Source organism: Hippocampus bargibanti, linkage group LG03 (genome assembly GCF_051943395.1).
Source record: "Hippocampus bargibanti isolate YZ-2025 linkage group LG03, ASM5194339v1, whole genome shotgun sequence".
In the NCBI taxonomy this organism is placed as follows: Eukaryota; Metazoa; Chordata; class Actinopteri; order Syngnathiformes; family Syngnathidae; genus Hippocampus; species Hippocampus bargibanti.
The window spans coordinates 24,665,175-24,681,708 of NC_142736.1; the positions used below are offsets into that span (position 1 = coordinate 24,665,175).

The 16,534-nt window shown below is 39.4% G+C and overlaps 1 protein-coding gene across 1 annotated transcript in view; it reads left to right on the forward strand.

The window, feature by feature from the left end:
- galnt2 (UDP-N-acetyl-alpha-D-galactosamine:polypeptide N-acetylgalactosaminyltransferase 2) overlaps window positions 1–16,534 on the forward strand; it is a 49,936-nt gene that overhangs the window by 10,382 nt on the left and 23,020 nt on the right. Inside the window, exon 2 of the mRNA XM_088992751.1 lies at window positions 13,107–13,188. Within this exon, the coding sequence (XP_088848877.1) occupies window positions 13,107–13,188 (82 nt within the window). The remainder of the gene's footprint in view (window positions 1–13,106; window positions 13,189–16,534) is intronic.

Consider the following 16,534-nt stretch of genomic DNA (forward strand, 5'->3'; position numbering starts at 1 on the left):
ATCTTTTGAGTAATGCTGAACAGTCCTTGCTTCCCGTTACTTGTTGTGTACAAATTGACCACAGCTGGTATGTTCTTCTTGCCAGAATAAAAAAAGAGCTCATGTGACTCATTGGACCAAAAACACTTCAAGACATCATGGAAAACCCAGTGTTCCGGTGACATTCATGTTCATGAAGCGAATTTAAGTCATCATGCAAAAAAAGTGGAATGCTCCCCTCCGCGGAGAGTATGAATTTGTTTCGGGGGACCTGCTGACCATTTGAGAAAAATCTCCCCTCGGCCAAGTTAGAGAATGTAATTAGCCTTACATCTGCTCCTCGCCTGTTGAACATGTTGGGGAATTTAACACATTCCATTACAGCCGAGTCTCAATACTAGACCGCATCAGTCAATCACGCCCCAAATGACTAACTGTCTTTGTTGTTTGAGTCCATTAAACAAATTCCAAGCCATGGTATTTTGGGAGAATAAAGACCAAAAATTCCTACCCTATAATCACATGACAGCTCCAAGAAATGTGTGTTTATGAACCATGCCAGTGAACTCGAGTATGTAAAAAAAAAAAGCTCATGCAATATCCGGGAGTAAATGCACACTCCAGACAGAAAGGCCAAAACCATAGGTTTGAATAACCCCACAAAACATGTGGTGATGCGGATAGTGGTGATAATTAGTCACAGAAAATGTATACCAACCCTCAACACAATAGCAAGGCTAGCAATACTGATCCTACATTACAATTGTAAACAAGGCAACGTTAGCTAGTACCGCTACATTGATAGCATGACTTCTTTAAAAGTCACTAATTCATTTTTGCAATGTAGAATTAATAAAAAATCGAAAAGATGTATTTCAAGGCTAAAGTGAGCAGAAAGGTTGTCAGTTATCTATGGCTAATAATGGACAAGTTGCCAATTGACAATAATTGACAAGTTGCCCCCGGCCCCCTTGGGTATGGTGGTTCCTTAAACATACAACTTATTTTTTTTTTTTTTTTTTTATTCATGTATTTATTCGTGTATTTATTTAATTCGTTTGGATTATTTATTCATTCATTTATTTAGTTTCCAACTCCCTTTTAAATTCATAAATTCCTGTGTTTCAGGTACATTTCAGTTAATCCTGAAAAAAAACATTGTTACAGAACTGCCCTTATAACTGAATCCAAATTTAACTGACAAAAAAGGAAATGATGCATGCTAATTTGTAAACATCTATGATATAATTTGCCCTTCAATATGAGCTGTCACAATCTGCATTGCAAATATTTCCGTTGTGAGACAAATAAAGGTTTTTCATCTTTTACGGTACGCATTTTAACTGTCCATTTCAAACCACCAACCAAATTGAATCCAATCAAAGACAAGAGCTTCATCCAATAAAAAAAATCCCCATCTGAAATTGGTTTGATAGGATGTATGTCTCGACCAAAATTTAGCTGGGTTTTATCTCATTTGTGACCCAAAACATGATGAACAGTAAACCATGGATGGTTGGATACACTTCTCAGAGGTGTGTGCAGTGGACACTGAGTATCTTCATCAGGTTAATGTTTGACAAAAGGATTACTTTAGGGAAATATAATTGGGAACCAGAGGAAATCCATCAATCTAATTCACATCTGTGTTACTGCATATATCATTTCATGTTGGAGTGGAACCAGAGGATCATAGTCTTGACCTGGTCGGGAAGCTTACATTTTGTTACGTTGTAGTCATATCGCGAAATGTTGCTTTGGCTCTGCTGTAACCAGGCGAAGGACAGATGGAGCCTGCTTTATCTCCTGTCAGAGGCTTGCTGATATGTTTTCAAGCATTTGGGGCATTGCACGTGTGTTTAATTAAATTAGAGCTGACGTATAAATAAGGAGGTTATGAAGATTTTATGCACATATTTCCAGCAGCTCATGTGTTTTGTTTTTCTACTTTCATTCCTTTCATCACTTTGCTGCTGTGAAATGTAAATTTCTCCACTGCGAGACTAATAAAGGCAAATCCAATCCAATATTTTGTGTCTGGATTGACAAGCAGTCTTTATGCAGCGGGCACATAACAACAAACACATGCAAAATAGCCTGATACTGATTGAATTCTTCTGCACCAATAACACTGACAAAAACACAATTATCACTACTGGCTCACAGAAAACGTTTATCCTTGTATGGCAAAAGAAAATCTATGCTGGACTTTACGGGATCTCCAGACCCAACGTTGAGTAATGCTGTTTTTGTTATTTTAGTACTCATCAGCACTGTAACATTTATGACCTCATCCTTGTTCGGGGTGCCTGGCAATAGTTTTAGTGTTGCCCTTTTCCATGGAAATTACTTTTCTTTCTCATTTGTACGAGCAGCACTCACCCTAATTTTGCACAATGGGCTCCCATCGTGTAGATTTTCTCACACCCAGCAGATACTTAGTTTTTGCAGTGGGCGTAATCACAGAGCGGGAGTGTCGTTGAGGGGGGAACAGTCGTATAGTGTTGTCTGAGAGGAGGATGAGGCAGAAGGGCAGCATCAAAGAAAGCAAAGAGAAAGAGGTTGGGGTGGGGTTGAAGAAAAGAGAGGAAGCTTGTGGTTGATGAAAGACTCCGTACAGTCAAGTTAGGTATTTTAAAACCCCGTCCCCCACCAGCATCCAGGCCAACGCGCAGTCCCTCGGCTCACGCATATTGGAATGATTCAGCCTTCGTGTTCTGTACTTTGCCAGTACCACATTGACGAGGAGCAATGTGGTACATTCCCCATTGTTCCGTTCAGGCCTTTCCCTGCTCTGGTTCCCTCTGAAAAAAAAAATACAACGGTGTTTAGCTACACTTGTCGAAAGACGGTACTCTCATGTGTCTTGTTTGTGGAGTATGAATGAAGCAGAAAAGTCAGCTCGATTTTAGCGCGATGAAGAGGCTGCCATTTTGCCTTGAACTGACATTTGTCGTCAACCAAAAATGACATAAGTGCCGAAAGGCTTGGATTGCAAATGTCACATGACCAAGCCCAGAAAACTTGGCTGTGGACTCGCTTGTAATAAAGTAGTTGTGCAATGTCCATCAAGCAGTCCACCAATATTACTCTTGAGTACAACTGCGTCATTGAAGCAGAAGTTGACACATCTCCAAACAAGACTTTGCCTTCCCATAAAAAAGGGATATACAGTAAAGTATTGTTATATCGATATTCAAGGGAGTCCGAAAAAATATCGATATAACCGGGACTATCGATATATCCGACCCTGTTTGCATGTAATTTTCTCCGTGCGTGCATAAAAATAGTATCGATATAACCGGGACTATCGATATATCCGATATCGATATAACGAGACTTTACTGTATATATACAGTGAGACCTCAACTTACGAACTTAATTGGTTCCCAGGCAGAGTGTGTAAGGCGAAAAGTGTGTATCTCAAAAAAAAAAAAAATCCCATAGGAAACAATTAAAATGGGAATAATCCGTTCCCGGGTTTCCATAAAATTTACTTTTCAACTAAATAAGCCTTAAACTACACACAACCTACCTTATCCTATGTATAATAATGTGCTATTGTATTGCAATGAAAGAAATACACTGCACTGTATAATAAAGTCACTTTATTTACATTTGTGATGGTCATTGATGGCTCTTAATTGACACCTGTTGCTTTCTGACTTGTAGGGTCTTACGAAACTGAGGCATCACATTATCATTCATCATATTGATGATTCTTATAGCCTTTTCTGAATGGAACTGTTCAATAAAAGCCTGCACATCAACTGTTGAATGGCCTGCTTCTGCTTGTCCTCTTGAAGGCAAATCAAATTCTCTGTGTTGATGACCTCATTATGGTCAGCAACAAGCTCCTCGATGTCATCTGCACTCACTTCGAGTCCCGTAGGTGCTGGCAGAGATTTTATGACAACAAAAGGCGCGAGTCCGATGATTCCACGGACGTGGAATAAAACGCGACAAAAGAAGACGGGCGGGGCGAATAAAATGGCACACTCGCGTCTAACAATCACCTCGTGCAAGGCAAACTTTTGGAGCACAAGACATAGCGATGCACTTGCGTCGTAATCATGTCACTGGTGAGGTGACAGTGACTCGTTGAAATGAAATTGAAGTGTCGCGAGCGGCAGCCACGCCCCAGCTGTCAACTCGCACGTGACAATTTAGCGTGACTATTGACACGCTGTTCCGGTGTGTGTGAAAACACTAGCTCTGATTGGCTTACCATGACACATGACTCTACCCTTTAGCCAATCACAATCACTTCTATCGCATCTTGATAGGGGGTGCGTTCAAGTGTAGCAACACAAAGACGTTGGCAAGTGTTTGTCAGCGCTCATTCAGTTAGACAATGCTTTCCAAACAGCCTAGAGTCATAAGAAGTCGTGCGCTATTCTCGAACCTGAACGCACCCCAAGTCTTGGATGACAAACAAGCAGAGCAGAGTAGACGTGTACGGCTGGTAGTTTCTTCAATTTATTCATCGTAACGCACCACATTTGAACTAAGGGTGAACACGAGCCTGTGGTGTTTATTTTCCGGTCTCATAAGAGTAAAATTATCAGCAAAAAGCTCCAAGTAGGCGTGTGCATTCAATGAGAAGGGGTATGGAAAGTAGCGCCGGCTGGAGCGCTGTTCGGTCATGTGCTACAGCCGAAGATCACTTTCGCCAGATCCGAAGGTCGTGTGCTTGATGGACCGGCCGTGGTGGGTGTGTATTATGAAAATAGTGCTTATTATAAGGCTTAATTTTCATAAATTTGACGTTCGTATGATGAAAAGTTCGTATTATATAAGGCGTTCGTAAGTTGTATATATATATATATATATATATATATATATATATATATATATATATATATATATATATATATATATATATATATATATATATATATATATATATATATATATATATATATATATATATATATATATATATATATATATATATATATATATATATATATATATATGTGCATATGCATATGCATATGCATATTCGCTCGCACACATACAATCAGCTTTCTGTGTGCGCATGTGTGTGGGATGCAGATGGGTTTCGGGAAAGAGGCCAGTGCACACAATTGTAGCATTGAGCTGTTTTACACCCAGTCTCTCCTGCTGACACGCACGCGCGCACACACACACAGATACACACGCATTGGTGTGACATGTTGCTGTTTGGTTCCTATCGTGTGTGCAAAATAGCTCAGCTTCAAGTTGATACAGTGAATTTATCCCTCTGTATTAGACTTTATTTTCTTGTGGGGGAACAGACCGTGAGTACTCCTCAAAAGAAAAGTGTGCGTTCGTGGGTGCAAGTCTGTCACGCACATTTGAAAGTTCTGTGACGGTTTGCACAAAAATGTTTCCACTTTGATGAAATTTTGTCTGAAGTTGACAGAAAAGCACTTTCATTTTTGAATGATATCCAACTCAACGTGGGTAGTGAGGGTCTTTTTGAAGTTAATGCACTGCTTACCCAACAACCAATTTCATTCAGACTTGCAAGATTTATTGTTCCAAGACCGTATACGTGGTGTGACCCCAGATGTTTGAGGTCAAATGTCATATCACATCAATCTCATTCTACAAGTGTTTATTTGTCTGACCACATGTGACAGCTGTCATGATGCACATATGTTGTTAGTTTGAATGGAACGAATATGTTTTAAAGACAGTCCATTCTGAGGCGCTCGTCAGACTACCCAGTTTTTTGGATTTGGGTTCTGTAGCCACAAAGGGACATAAGTCTTCTTGTGCCGGTCCCAAGCCCGGATAAATACAGAGGGTTGTGTCAGGAAGGGCATCCGACGTAAAAGCTTGGCCAAAAAAAAACATGCGGATCAAACCTCTAAAGATGGAGGACACTGATTTGCTGTGGCGACCCCTTGAAGGGAAAAGCCGAAAGGAATAGAAGAAGATAGTGAATGTCGGGGGGGTGGGGGGACGTCAAATATATTTTAACATTCATGGTCAATGGTCTGCTGACCCCAACCTTTATTATATTTTGTGACATGCAGATCCTATACAGTGCCATGTCTAAATGTAAATACATTGGATTATGGTACAGGTTTTGCTTTGCCCTGAACTTGCTCGGGTTATTGAAATACTACAGCTGCCGACGGCATGAACACTGGTCATTTGCCTGGCGGACATCCGTAATATCTACTCACCGTCACATGGACATGATACATCTTTGTGAGTGTCAGATGCTCTCCATAGATGGTTTTTAAAAACAGAGAGCATGTGTCCCTGGTTTGACCTTTTTGTTGATGAACAACAGTGATCTCAGCCATTACAATTGCAAATTTGCTAATTTTAAAATAGATTTATTTATTTATTTATTTGGGGGGGGGGGGGTTATAGTAGGAAGTTGCTCAAAATCTCTTCTATTTACTGTTGCCAATGTTTTTAAAGTACATTATTCGTTTTGGCGCAATCTGTTGGAATCTATGTGTATTATTGGATTGGATTGGATTTACCTTTATTCGTCTCGCAGTGGAGAAATTTACATTTCACAGCAGTAAAATTATGAGAGGGTGATGAAAGGAAAGAAGGAAGTAGAAAAACAACATACATACAACATACAACATACATAGAAATGGGGTAAGTCTGTGCTTTAGTTTCTGTGTTTTAAGATGTTTAGCGGAAAATGTTTATATTTTTGTATTTTTTTCCCCAATGGATTCTATTATTGCGATAAACAGGGGTCCATTCACTGGACTGTCCCAGGTAATACTCTTAACTAACATCATGTGAAGATAGTTTGCTGTAAATAAATTAGGAATTGAAGACAGTCGTTGGTGTAACAGGAGTTCACAATTGTGTGCATTTTTGTGGTATCAGTATATGCAATGAAAAATTCCATTTTGGTGCCACATTATTATTTTTTTTGTTTTGTTTTTGGCGTTAGGTCCTATTATACTTCCGAGAGATCACTTAAGTGTTCTTCTCCAATAAGCAATTTGTAATCAAAGATTAAGGGAACATTACCGCAGGACGTTTTGATGAGTGGAATAACAGTCAAATTGGGAATGAGGTCACACTGGAGTCATGCGGAAGTATGTTGCATTCTTATCACTTTGGAAAGGTGCGATTGTACAACATTTTATGCCTAGATACCCAAATTTGACATGTCTTGATCAATGTGATTTTTGCTTTGTATGTTTGAGGCACATTTTCATTTTCAGTCACTGCGGAAAGCAACCACAAATTGTTTTTTTTTTTTTTTTGTTAAGCAACCGGGTGCGGTCCAAATAAGCTTAGAAAATAATTGTACGCGCATGTTGAAATCAAAAAGTCCTCACAACCTCCCACTCTTTCTCTCTCGCTCTTTCTCCTAGAACTGGCAGTAGTAGCAGCATGGTTGCAAACCACCTCACTTTGACTCTTGTTTGCTTTGGTTACAATAAACACTGTTATATTCCGACATTATTGCTTTTTGAATGAGTGTAGGCTGCAATTGTCTGGCTGGTAAGTACGACAGTGTGTACCCTGCCTTTTGCCCCAAAATTAGTTGAGATAGTCTCCACCTCTCCCGTGACCCTTAGAAGGTCAACCGCTTTTGCCACAAACCTGACAAGATTGTGACCACGTGGGTGAAATAATGGCAGCACTCCACAGACATCGGTCATCACTTTTACCGCAAGGTACGCTGAATGGTAATGGCATACAACCTTTAATACTCATTCATGCCGCTGCCGACTAGGAACTTGCAAACTGTCTGAATGTCAGGCAATTTAACCATCGCACTGTCAGTCATTGAAACAGGAAGTTGCATCAACATGTAAATATAAAATTTAGTTTGATTTATTAACCTTCATTACACCATCAAGTCGTCTAACTCCACATAAACGGAATGACCAAAGAGTCAGAGAGAATATTAATAAAATGAAATGCTTGCATCATATTGCATCTTTATTAATTCACTCATGAAACTGCATCATATTCTTCTGACGTATTTGACCACTTTCTTTTACTTAACAGGAATTAAATATTGGGTCTATATGACCCTTGTTTCAGCTTTTGTAAGCATGTGTGTATTACGGAGTACAATTTGAAACACAAGTTAAAGTCAACGAAACAACCAAATTCATGAATGCAAACCGATTCCGTCCAACTGTTTGTGTGTGTGCGCGATAGCTCTTGGCTTCTCTCACAGTTAATCTGTCATCAACTGTGATCAGATTATCGTGGATTATACACTGACCATTAGCGGATGAACACACACTTGCTCACGCACACACATGTGCGCTCATCTACACAGTGTGCGTGTAACCTTCCCGAACACAAAAATGTTTCTGGGGCCTCATGTGCATACATACAAATATGAGTTGACAGTGGCGAAAACTCTCTCTCTCTCTCTCTCTCTCTCTCTCTCTCTCTCTCTCTCTCTCTCTCTCTCTCTCTCTCTCTCTCTCTCTCTCTCTCTCTCTCTCTCTGACTCTCTTACTCTGCTTCTGCCTCTCTCTCCCTCTCACTGTCTGTCTGTCTCTATCTTTCTCTTGTTACATTCTCTCGGTCTGTCTCTCTCTGTGTCTATCTTTCTCTCTGTCTGTCTGTCAATCTCTCTCTCTCTTTCTCTCTCCCTTTCTCTTTCTCACTCAGTATGTCTCTCTCTGTTTATCTCTCTTTCTCTCTCTCCTCCCTCTCCGTCTCTCACTCTCTCTCCTCTCTCTCTTTCTCTCTCTCTCTCAAGCATGCATGCATGCATGTCGTGATGTGTAGGGGGATTTTAAATTTATCCTATTAGCCAAGCAGCAGGTGTGAGAACACCTAGCAAACATCCTTCACTTGGCATGAAATAGACTAGGGCTATTAATTACACCTGGTTGAATGCTTTCATACTACAACTGTACTGTAACTATTTGTATACAATTACTCACTGCTCGTATTCATATACAGTAATTGTTAAACCATCCAGTTTTTATTTTTCTGTCTCAACTCAATATGTCGAGAGACCCAGCTGAGAGACCCAGCTTCTGTTCAAGGTTTCCCCCTCCGAGCCCTATCTCACCAGGTCCAGTTGAACCCTACTTAGTTTTCCCTCTTTGTTGCTGCTCTTTTGGTCGGATGTGTACATAGTAATGCTTTGGTTATTTACTCTCTTCGGGTGCATTTTCAAATGTGTTTGCCTGTGGTGCAAAAGACAAAAAATATTCAAGTTTACACATGTGTTGTTGATTCTTGAAACTAAAACAAACATGGTTTTAAGCCCATTCAATGAACATGTGTTGTTAAATTGTAGTTTACCATTGGATTGTTTAACTCTTCTGAGCTTCCTCATTCATGAAGGGCTGCAAAATAATAATTTTGTCATTGCTTGTGTGGACTCCTGTTCAAGTTTTGACATGTCACTAATGCATTAATTCATCGCAGTTGAAACAATGTATAAAAGAAGCATGGCGGTGTTATTTAGGCTTGCATTAAGGCCACTGCGGTTACTTCTGGCTTTAAATTAATATTTAAATTGCTGTGTGTATACTTTGTTAGTCGTAGTGCTTTAATACGGAGCAGGTTCTTGTCACATTGGGACATTATTGTTCTGGAACTGTCATGTTTTATTTCATGTCTGCCTGTGTCACAACAAGGCCCAAATTACTCCACATTTCTTCAAAGCATAGGAAACATTCACCACTGAGTCTTGACGGTGAAAAAGCAGTGTTTGAATCATTGAGAGAAAACAAGTGAAAGCCAAGAGAACAGCAATAAAACCATGGAAAAGGGAGATCAGTATATTCTCCCATCTATGAAATATACTGACTCGTGTAAAATGGCTTTGCCTACTACAACAGCCCATGATTCAAGTACAGACAACTGCAGACATTTTTTTTTAAATCAGGTTGTAAAATCCATCATATAAATGCAATAATATTAGTCCACCATTTGTTCTCTAAGTTATATCCACAGTAGCTTTTTGAGGAGGCGATTATGCCCACGTGTCCACTAAAGTGCTTAACTCGTTCTCATTTTCATTTTAAAGTCCTCTGCTGTGAACCACATAAATTTGTGGTGGTAATCTGAAAACAGGAATCTTGCTCAGCACGTTCAATTCATAGAGTTTGTGTGTCCCTGGGGAAAGGTTGTACTATATCCACAGCTAAACAATATATGAAGCACTTAGTAGTTTCAGTTTTCAATTCAAACCGTGTTCTTCCAGCTACCTAATGTGAACTTGGGACTGATTCACAGTTGGGTTTACCATATGCATACTCCTCACTTCAATTAAAATCCATTTATGATTCTCATGATTACATTGTAAATTTTGAGCTGAAAACCATACCAATGAAATATTATATCATTAGGCGTGCAGATCTTCAATTGAAGACTTCAATTCTGGTTATACCTTTTTGCGTTGCCTTTATCTGTTTCGTGCCCTGAAGCTGTGCTCTCACAAGTCGTAGAAAATATGTTTCACCTTGAGTCCCCTGGAGTGCCAGGAAAGAGATTCAGATGATTATCAAAGAGTAGCTCATTTGAAATAAGTGAAACAAAATTTTCTTTCTTTAAACTACAGTAAATCATTAGAACCAAACATTCTCCCGTGTTATGTATGGTGACAATAAATATTATCACCTGTTGAGAAACCACCTTAAAGTATGTGATGTTGTAGCAGTACATTTACCTGACCGTGGTGCAGGCTCAGTTTCAATTCCCACTCTGCGGCCTAGAAACTTAGCTATGTTAGGCGCACATATGTCCTGCACTGACAAAACTAGGCTGAATGAAATATATATTCCTGTTGTTAAAAACAGTCTTTTTGTGTGATGTCTGATCACATATTGGCAGAACAGTTGACATTTTTTATTTTGTTATGCTTAGAATATCTTGTTTTCTATCCTTTCACCCCCACCCCAACCCCATCCCTTTTCAATTGCTGCTGTGGACTGCAAATTTCCCCATTGTGGGACGAATAAAGGTATTCTGATTCTGATTCAGAGTATTCTTGCTCCAGGTTCCCTTCCAGCTTCTTGTGTTGACTTGACGTTTTAAATCATTTATTATGACATCAGGATCTAATGATGTGCTAGCATGATTTAAGGGACTTTCCAACTTGGCCAAAACACCCCTTAAAATGTTCGGTGGTCAGAAAATTCTATTTCAGTGTGACATCACTTTTCTTCCACTGATGTTGCCCACTTGGCTCTGTTGCAAGGACCCTACGCGTTAGCTATTAAACTGCTACTGGAAGCCACACTTGTATGGTGTGCAATGGATGCTGCCAATAAGTCCACATGCTAATTGGGTGGTGTTTTTATTGGGAGGGGGTGTTCTCATAAGCAGTCTTAGATACCAATTGTTCTAGTGAGCACAGGCAGCGAACTGCAAGACTTGTTAAGAATCAGTTGACAGTGTTTTGGTAGGGCTGAATGACACTCAGAAAGAAGAACATGGGACGTAATAAACCGATTGACTCGTGTCGACGGGAGGGAAAGTCACTTGACGAACTGCTGTAGCTGATGTCTGTCATCTTAAGCGGCTGTGAAATAATTTATAGCGGTGTCACAGAGCCACAATGACAGATGTCAGCTCATGTAAATCTGGGTTTACCCGAGATAGGACACCGGGCAGCAGGGGGCGTGGATCAAATGATAGAATGATTGTACAGCATTCGTTTTTATTGACAAGAGGCAACAATAGTCTCATAATTTTATGTTACATGATGTTGAGTCTTGAAAATGTTATGTTACCTTGTCTAAGTGTATCTATTTCCACCCTCATTTACTATATGTACCAAAGTATAGATCCCACCTGCATTTTTGTCGATGTGAATGCAAATTGGAAAAAGGCAAAAAAAACACAATTATCTATTTGCAGTTATAAGATCTTCCACTTCTCTGTGAGATCTGTTTTTGGAAAAATTTGTCATATGTGGAAATGTATGTATGTATTTTAATGCAGAAAACTAACTCTGGCCTCAGAAAAGGAAAAATATTGCATATTGTATCCTGGCTTCACTAAAACCATTTACCAAAAAAATGATTATTCGGTCAATGAATTTGCTATTTAGATATGCAGCGTTCCCTTGAGGTATGAATTTAATTTGTAATGGAAAACACTCAAATTTATCTTTCCCCATTTGTGAAAATGAATGGAAATACCATCAACCATTTACAGCATTTTTCAAAAATGAGTAAATATGAATAAAAGGTATTTAATTTTTTTTTTAGGAAAAATAGTTTTTAATATGTCTGTGATAGAAAACATTGAGAACATAAACAGTTTTTGCCATATTTTTGCTTCAGTTCAATGGACATTGTGCTGTTTCTTCCACTGTGTGTGCTTTGGTCACCTCGAGGCAGTATAATCCGTATATCAATGGGCATAAAGTTGGACCGTACAGATTTATGATAGGTGACAAAAATTGTAAGATTGGGCCCCTTGTATTTCAAATCACTATGTCTTCGCTGTCTAAACCTATGCTGTATAATATGCCATGTAAATTGTTCAAGGTTGCCTAAAAGGACGATTTGTTGTCAGGCCATCTGACAATGGACTACTTGCTCATCAACAAATCCAATACAGTTGCATCTCATGTCTCATATGCACAACAAAACTGTCCCCACAAAGAAAGATGGAAGCACTCATTTCTCGAAAATCTTTCAGAAATGAAATAAGAGGGTTTCTCCCTTACTGAAATGTCTGAATATGACAGCTGAATGGAAGGAATTAATGAGCTGAGACACACAGTTTCTGATGAATTTGTCTTTGTAAATGGGCTCTCGACCTTCATTTCGGAGACAACTGAAGATTCAATATGAGGAGACATAAAGGAAAAAGAGTCTATAAAGGGAATGATATCTTTTCAGTGACAGATACTTTATCTGGGATGAATATTTTTCTTCTTTGTCCTAAGAGTATATATTTACACCGAAAAGTATGAAAAGCAACTGGTTCTCAAGACTGCTGACCAAATTGTTGCATGCCGTTCTCTGGAGTCTAGACTTCTAATTGTCCTGTCTCCCATTTCATTGATTCAGTGGATTTAAATGTTATATTAGATGAAGGGCTTGGATGACTCATGACCACAATTGCTCAATCTTTTCCCTTCTAGATTGATTGTTCGACATTTTTACAAGTTGTGCTAAAAGTATTTGTTTTGTTTTATTTTCTTTCAGGATGACTGGGACTCGGGCGACGAGTCCCGTCGACATAGCGCTCATAACTCTGATGACAAGACTCAGGAAGTTTTGCCCCCTGGTAAGAATCTTACACGTAATGCATCACAATTATGCCATTGTATTTTTGGTGGAAATATCCAGAGAGGGTCACATCTAAGAATGCAGTCTTTCCACAAAGTACATTTCACCCATATACTTTCGGAAGGTTTTATGAAAATGTTCATAAACTCATGCTCAAAATTGGGAGGACATGGGCCTTTTACAAAAAATATCATTGTTATAACTTAAAATTTAATTTCACTTGGCTCTGAGAATGAACTGATTGAGAATTGATGGATTGTGGGACCTTCTTTGTCCTACATGGTGACATGTGAGCTTCTGTATAAGGGGGAAGCTTCTTTATGACTAAGGCCTAAATGTGCTCAAAGCTTGCCCCTAAGCTTATTGGAGTTTCTTCCAAGTGCTAGTTTTTGTACATTTCATTTAATTGTATTTTCTCCTCTTTTCTTGTGACATTATATTTTCAAAAGGCATGTAATTTTAATTTAATTGCAACCAAACAGCGGCACAGGCATCAAATAACGTATAAAGCCGACATGCCAGTTTTTCATAGGTTAGTATAATTACACTGCGGAACACAGTTTTGCTTGAGTTTGTTCTGACAGCTGTTTTCAACTCTTTTTCATCTCGTCCAGATTCCACAACTTTTATTTAAAGATTTCTTTTTTTAAATGCAATCCTTCAAGTCCATCAATGTAATCTCTACAGTACTTGAAGGCGTCATCAAATTGCTCTGCTGCTCTCTTTAAATGAATTTCAAGCGACATTCTTTGACCTGCACTGATCCAATTGGCTTTCTGACAAGCACAGGGTGGGCCCTGTGGTTTGCCCATGTGGCGAAAAGTTTCAGAGTGTAAGATGACCGGCCTATTTTCAAGATAAATTGCTGGCTTTATATTGAAAGGACAATCGACGTCTCTGGACAAGTTGTGTCCATAATTTGTAAAATGGCTTCAAATGACTTCTACTGAGCGTATTTTACAAAGATTCCACCGCATATAGCTATATTTTACATTTTAACACTCGCGCTAAATATTCCGGAAGTCTTGTTTTTGAGTCGGTGACGAGTCCGTACGTGACGTCACTGACGGAACGCCCCTGACCGAAAAAAAAGGACACCTTATAGCAGTCCTTCCATCACGCCAATGCATTTTGCTGTGCTTGTTTGGTCTGAAAACGTCATGTTGCACCAAAAAGAACCGGAAGAGGGCGACCAAGCTCCATATAAGGAATTTATCAGCCTGTGGAAACGGCTGATTAATTCCTCCCAGGAGCTCGGTCGCTATTTTCTGCCTCTTTTTTGGTGATCCATTTCCCCCCAATGTTGCCTCAAAATGGCACGGAATTAATTCTTTAATCGATTGCAAACATGTATGCTTTCCTCTTCAGAACTATTTGAATCATATTCATAACTGGATGTGTAACAAGAAAGCATATTCTCAGAATCTGAAGCCATTGTTTTGATTCTCCAGCAATGCAAGACGTCTTGGCGTGACGTCATGAACTGGGAGCGGGACTTTTATGAAAATGCTCAATTTTTTGCAGATTTTGGACACTAAGTCATTTTTATTGGTGTTTTGCATTTGACTAAAAATATACTGCGAGCTTTGGGTATTTTAGATGCTATAAAACGTTTTTTTGATGTCAGTTAGGAAACAAAAAAGTGACGTCGGTTTTCCTTTAAATGAATTAATACAATATGAATGACTAAAACAAACAAAACAAACTTAACACCCTCATTTTTACCAAGTTACTGTACTTGATATTATTTCATCAAAGGTTGTAGCACATACGCCTATTTAATTTAAGTGTAAAAAAATGTTACAGGGGTCAATCATATCGAACTACATCCAATTGCTGCCGTTTGTAATTACGGTTTTGTAAAAGAAACTGTAAGATAAATACATGCCAGCTGTGTCTAGAAACCAAATGTATCTCCAGTGTTCTGGCAAACCAAAAGTAATTGTTCTATGTTACATGATTCCTATCCTCTTCGACCATCATACCACCAACACACCAACTAGTAACAGAAAAGACCATCCATTTCTCTGAGCAGTCCGAAATTCCAACGCAATATGTCCGCAAACCCAACTATGCATCTCCACCCAGTATTTCCAGTAACAACATCTGAATCCAAAAGCAGAGCAGATTAAAAAAGTCATAGCTGAGCGACTTGTCATGCAATTCTTGTCTGGAGCCTGACTTTTCTCTGATTTGTCGCTCCTCCCTCCCACACAGTCCGTGTGACCCATGAAAAGCTGAGTGCATGCATCTGATTGATTCATGAGTGGAAATGGATTCCAATTTGACTAGAGAAGTGGGAGGCTTTATAACTTGAGCATGCCTTTATTCATCACCCTGACAGTTAAGCCTATCATAACACTGGCACTTATATTCCCTACGATTATTTGAGGACAAACGGGAGGAGAGTGGACAGAGTAAGAGTGGAAAAGAATGTGTTTTTAAAAAAATAATTGAAATGATGTTAAAAGCATGGAGAGCAATAAATGTACATTGGTCTTCTTTGTGGCTCTGTACCGCCCATTTTAAAAATCGAAAGGGTTGCACTCAATAGATTTTATGTTATAATGAATGCATTTAACCTTTGGAAAATGAACAGCTTTGAACCGCTTGGAGAAGAAACTTTCTCTGCTTGGAGAAGAAACCCCCTGCTGTTTTTAAACAGTCCCAGTCTGCCTTTTTTCATTCCACATGGATTTCTCATTTTACTGGCAGTTGCCTAAAGGGTTAGAAATAGTTGTCGTCATTGCTTGTTGTATTTGTTCAGTTCAGTTTTCCACCCTGAATCAATCATCTCTAACAATAATACAATATTTTTCTCATCACAGTTGTACGTCTGTGTAAGCTCTCAGTCGTACAGGAGTGGTCCATCAATGAGAAGGTTTCTTCAGCCGTCATCTGTACTTTTTGAAGGTGTCGGATGTTTCGCCTCCTATCCAAGAGGCTTCGTCAGCGAACTAAAGTCTGACTGGTCGTATCGGCCCTATTTATATATCCCTAATGTCCGGCATGCCGCCGCCGGACACAGCTATGATGGGTCCCTACTCTCAGGTTGGGGGGAGCAGAGGACCACTCCCTGTGGCCCCACTGATTGTTCCTACATTCCTGACTAACGACTGGCCTATTTGCCCCACTCCCACCGGCATCACCTCATCAGCATAACGACCCTCATCAGCATTACGAAAGTTGCCTAACCTGTTTTGCCTAAGCAGGCTATTGTATGAACGATCCAAATTGAACCTCACCCCACCAGACCGGTTTAAAGAAGGATTTTGCTGTTTTATAAGAATCGCTTCTTTTACCCCCCTTTCAAACCATCTATGTTCTTTCGCTAAGATTTTAAC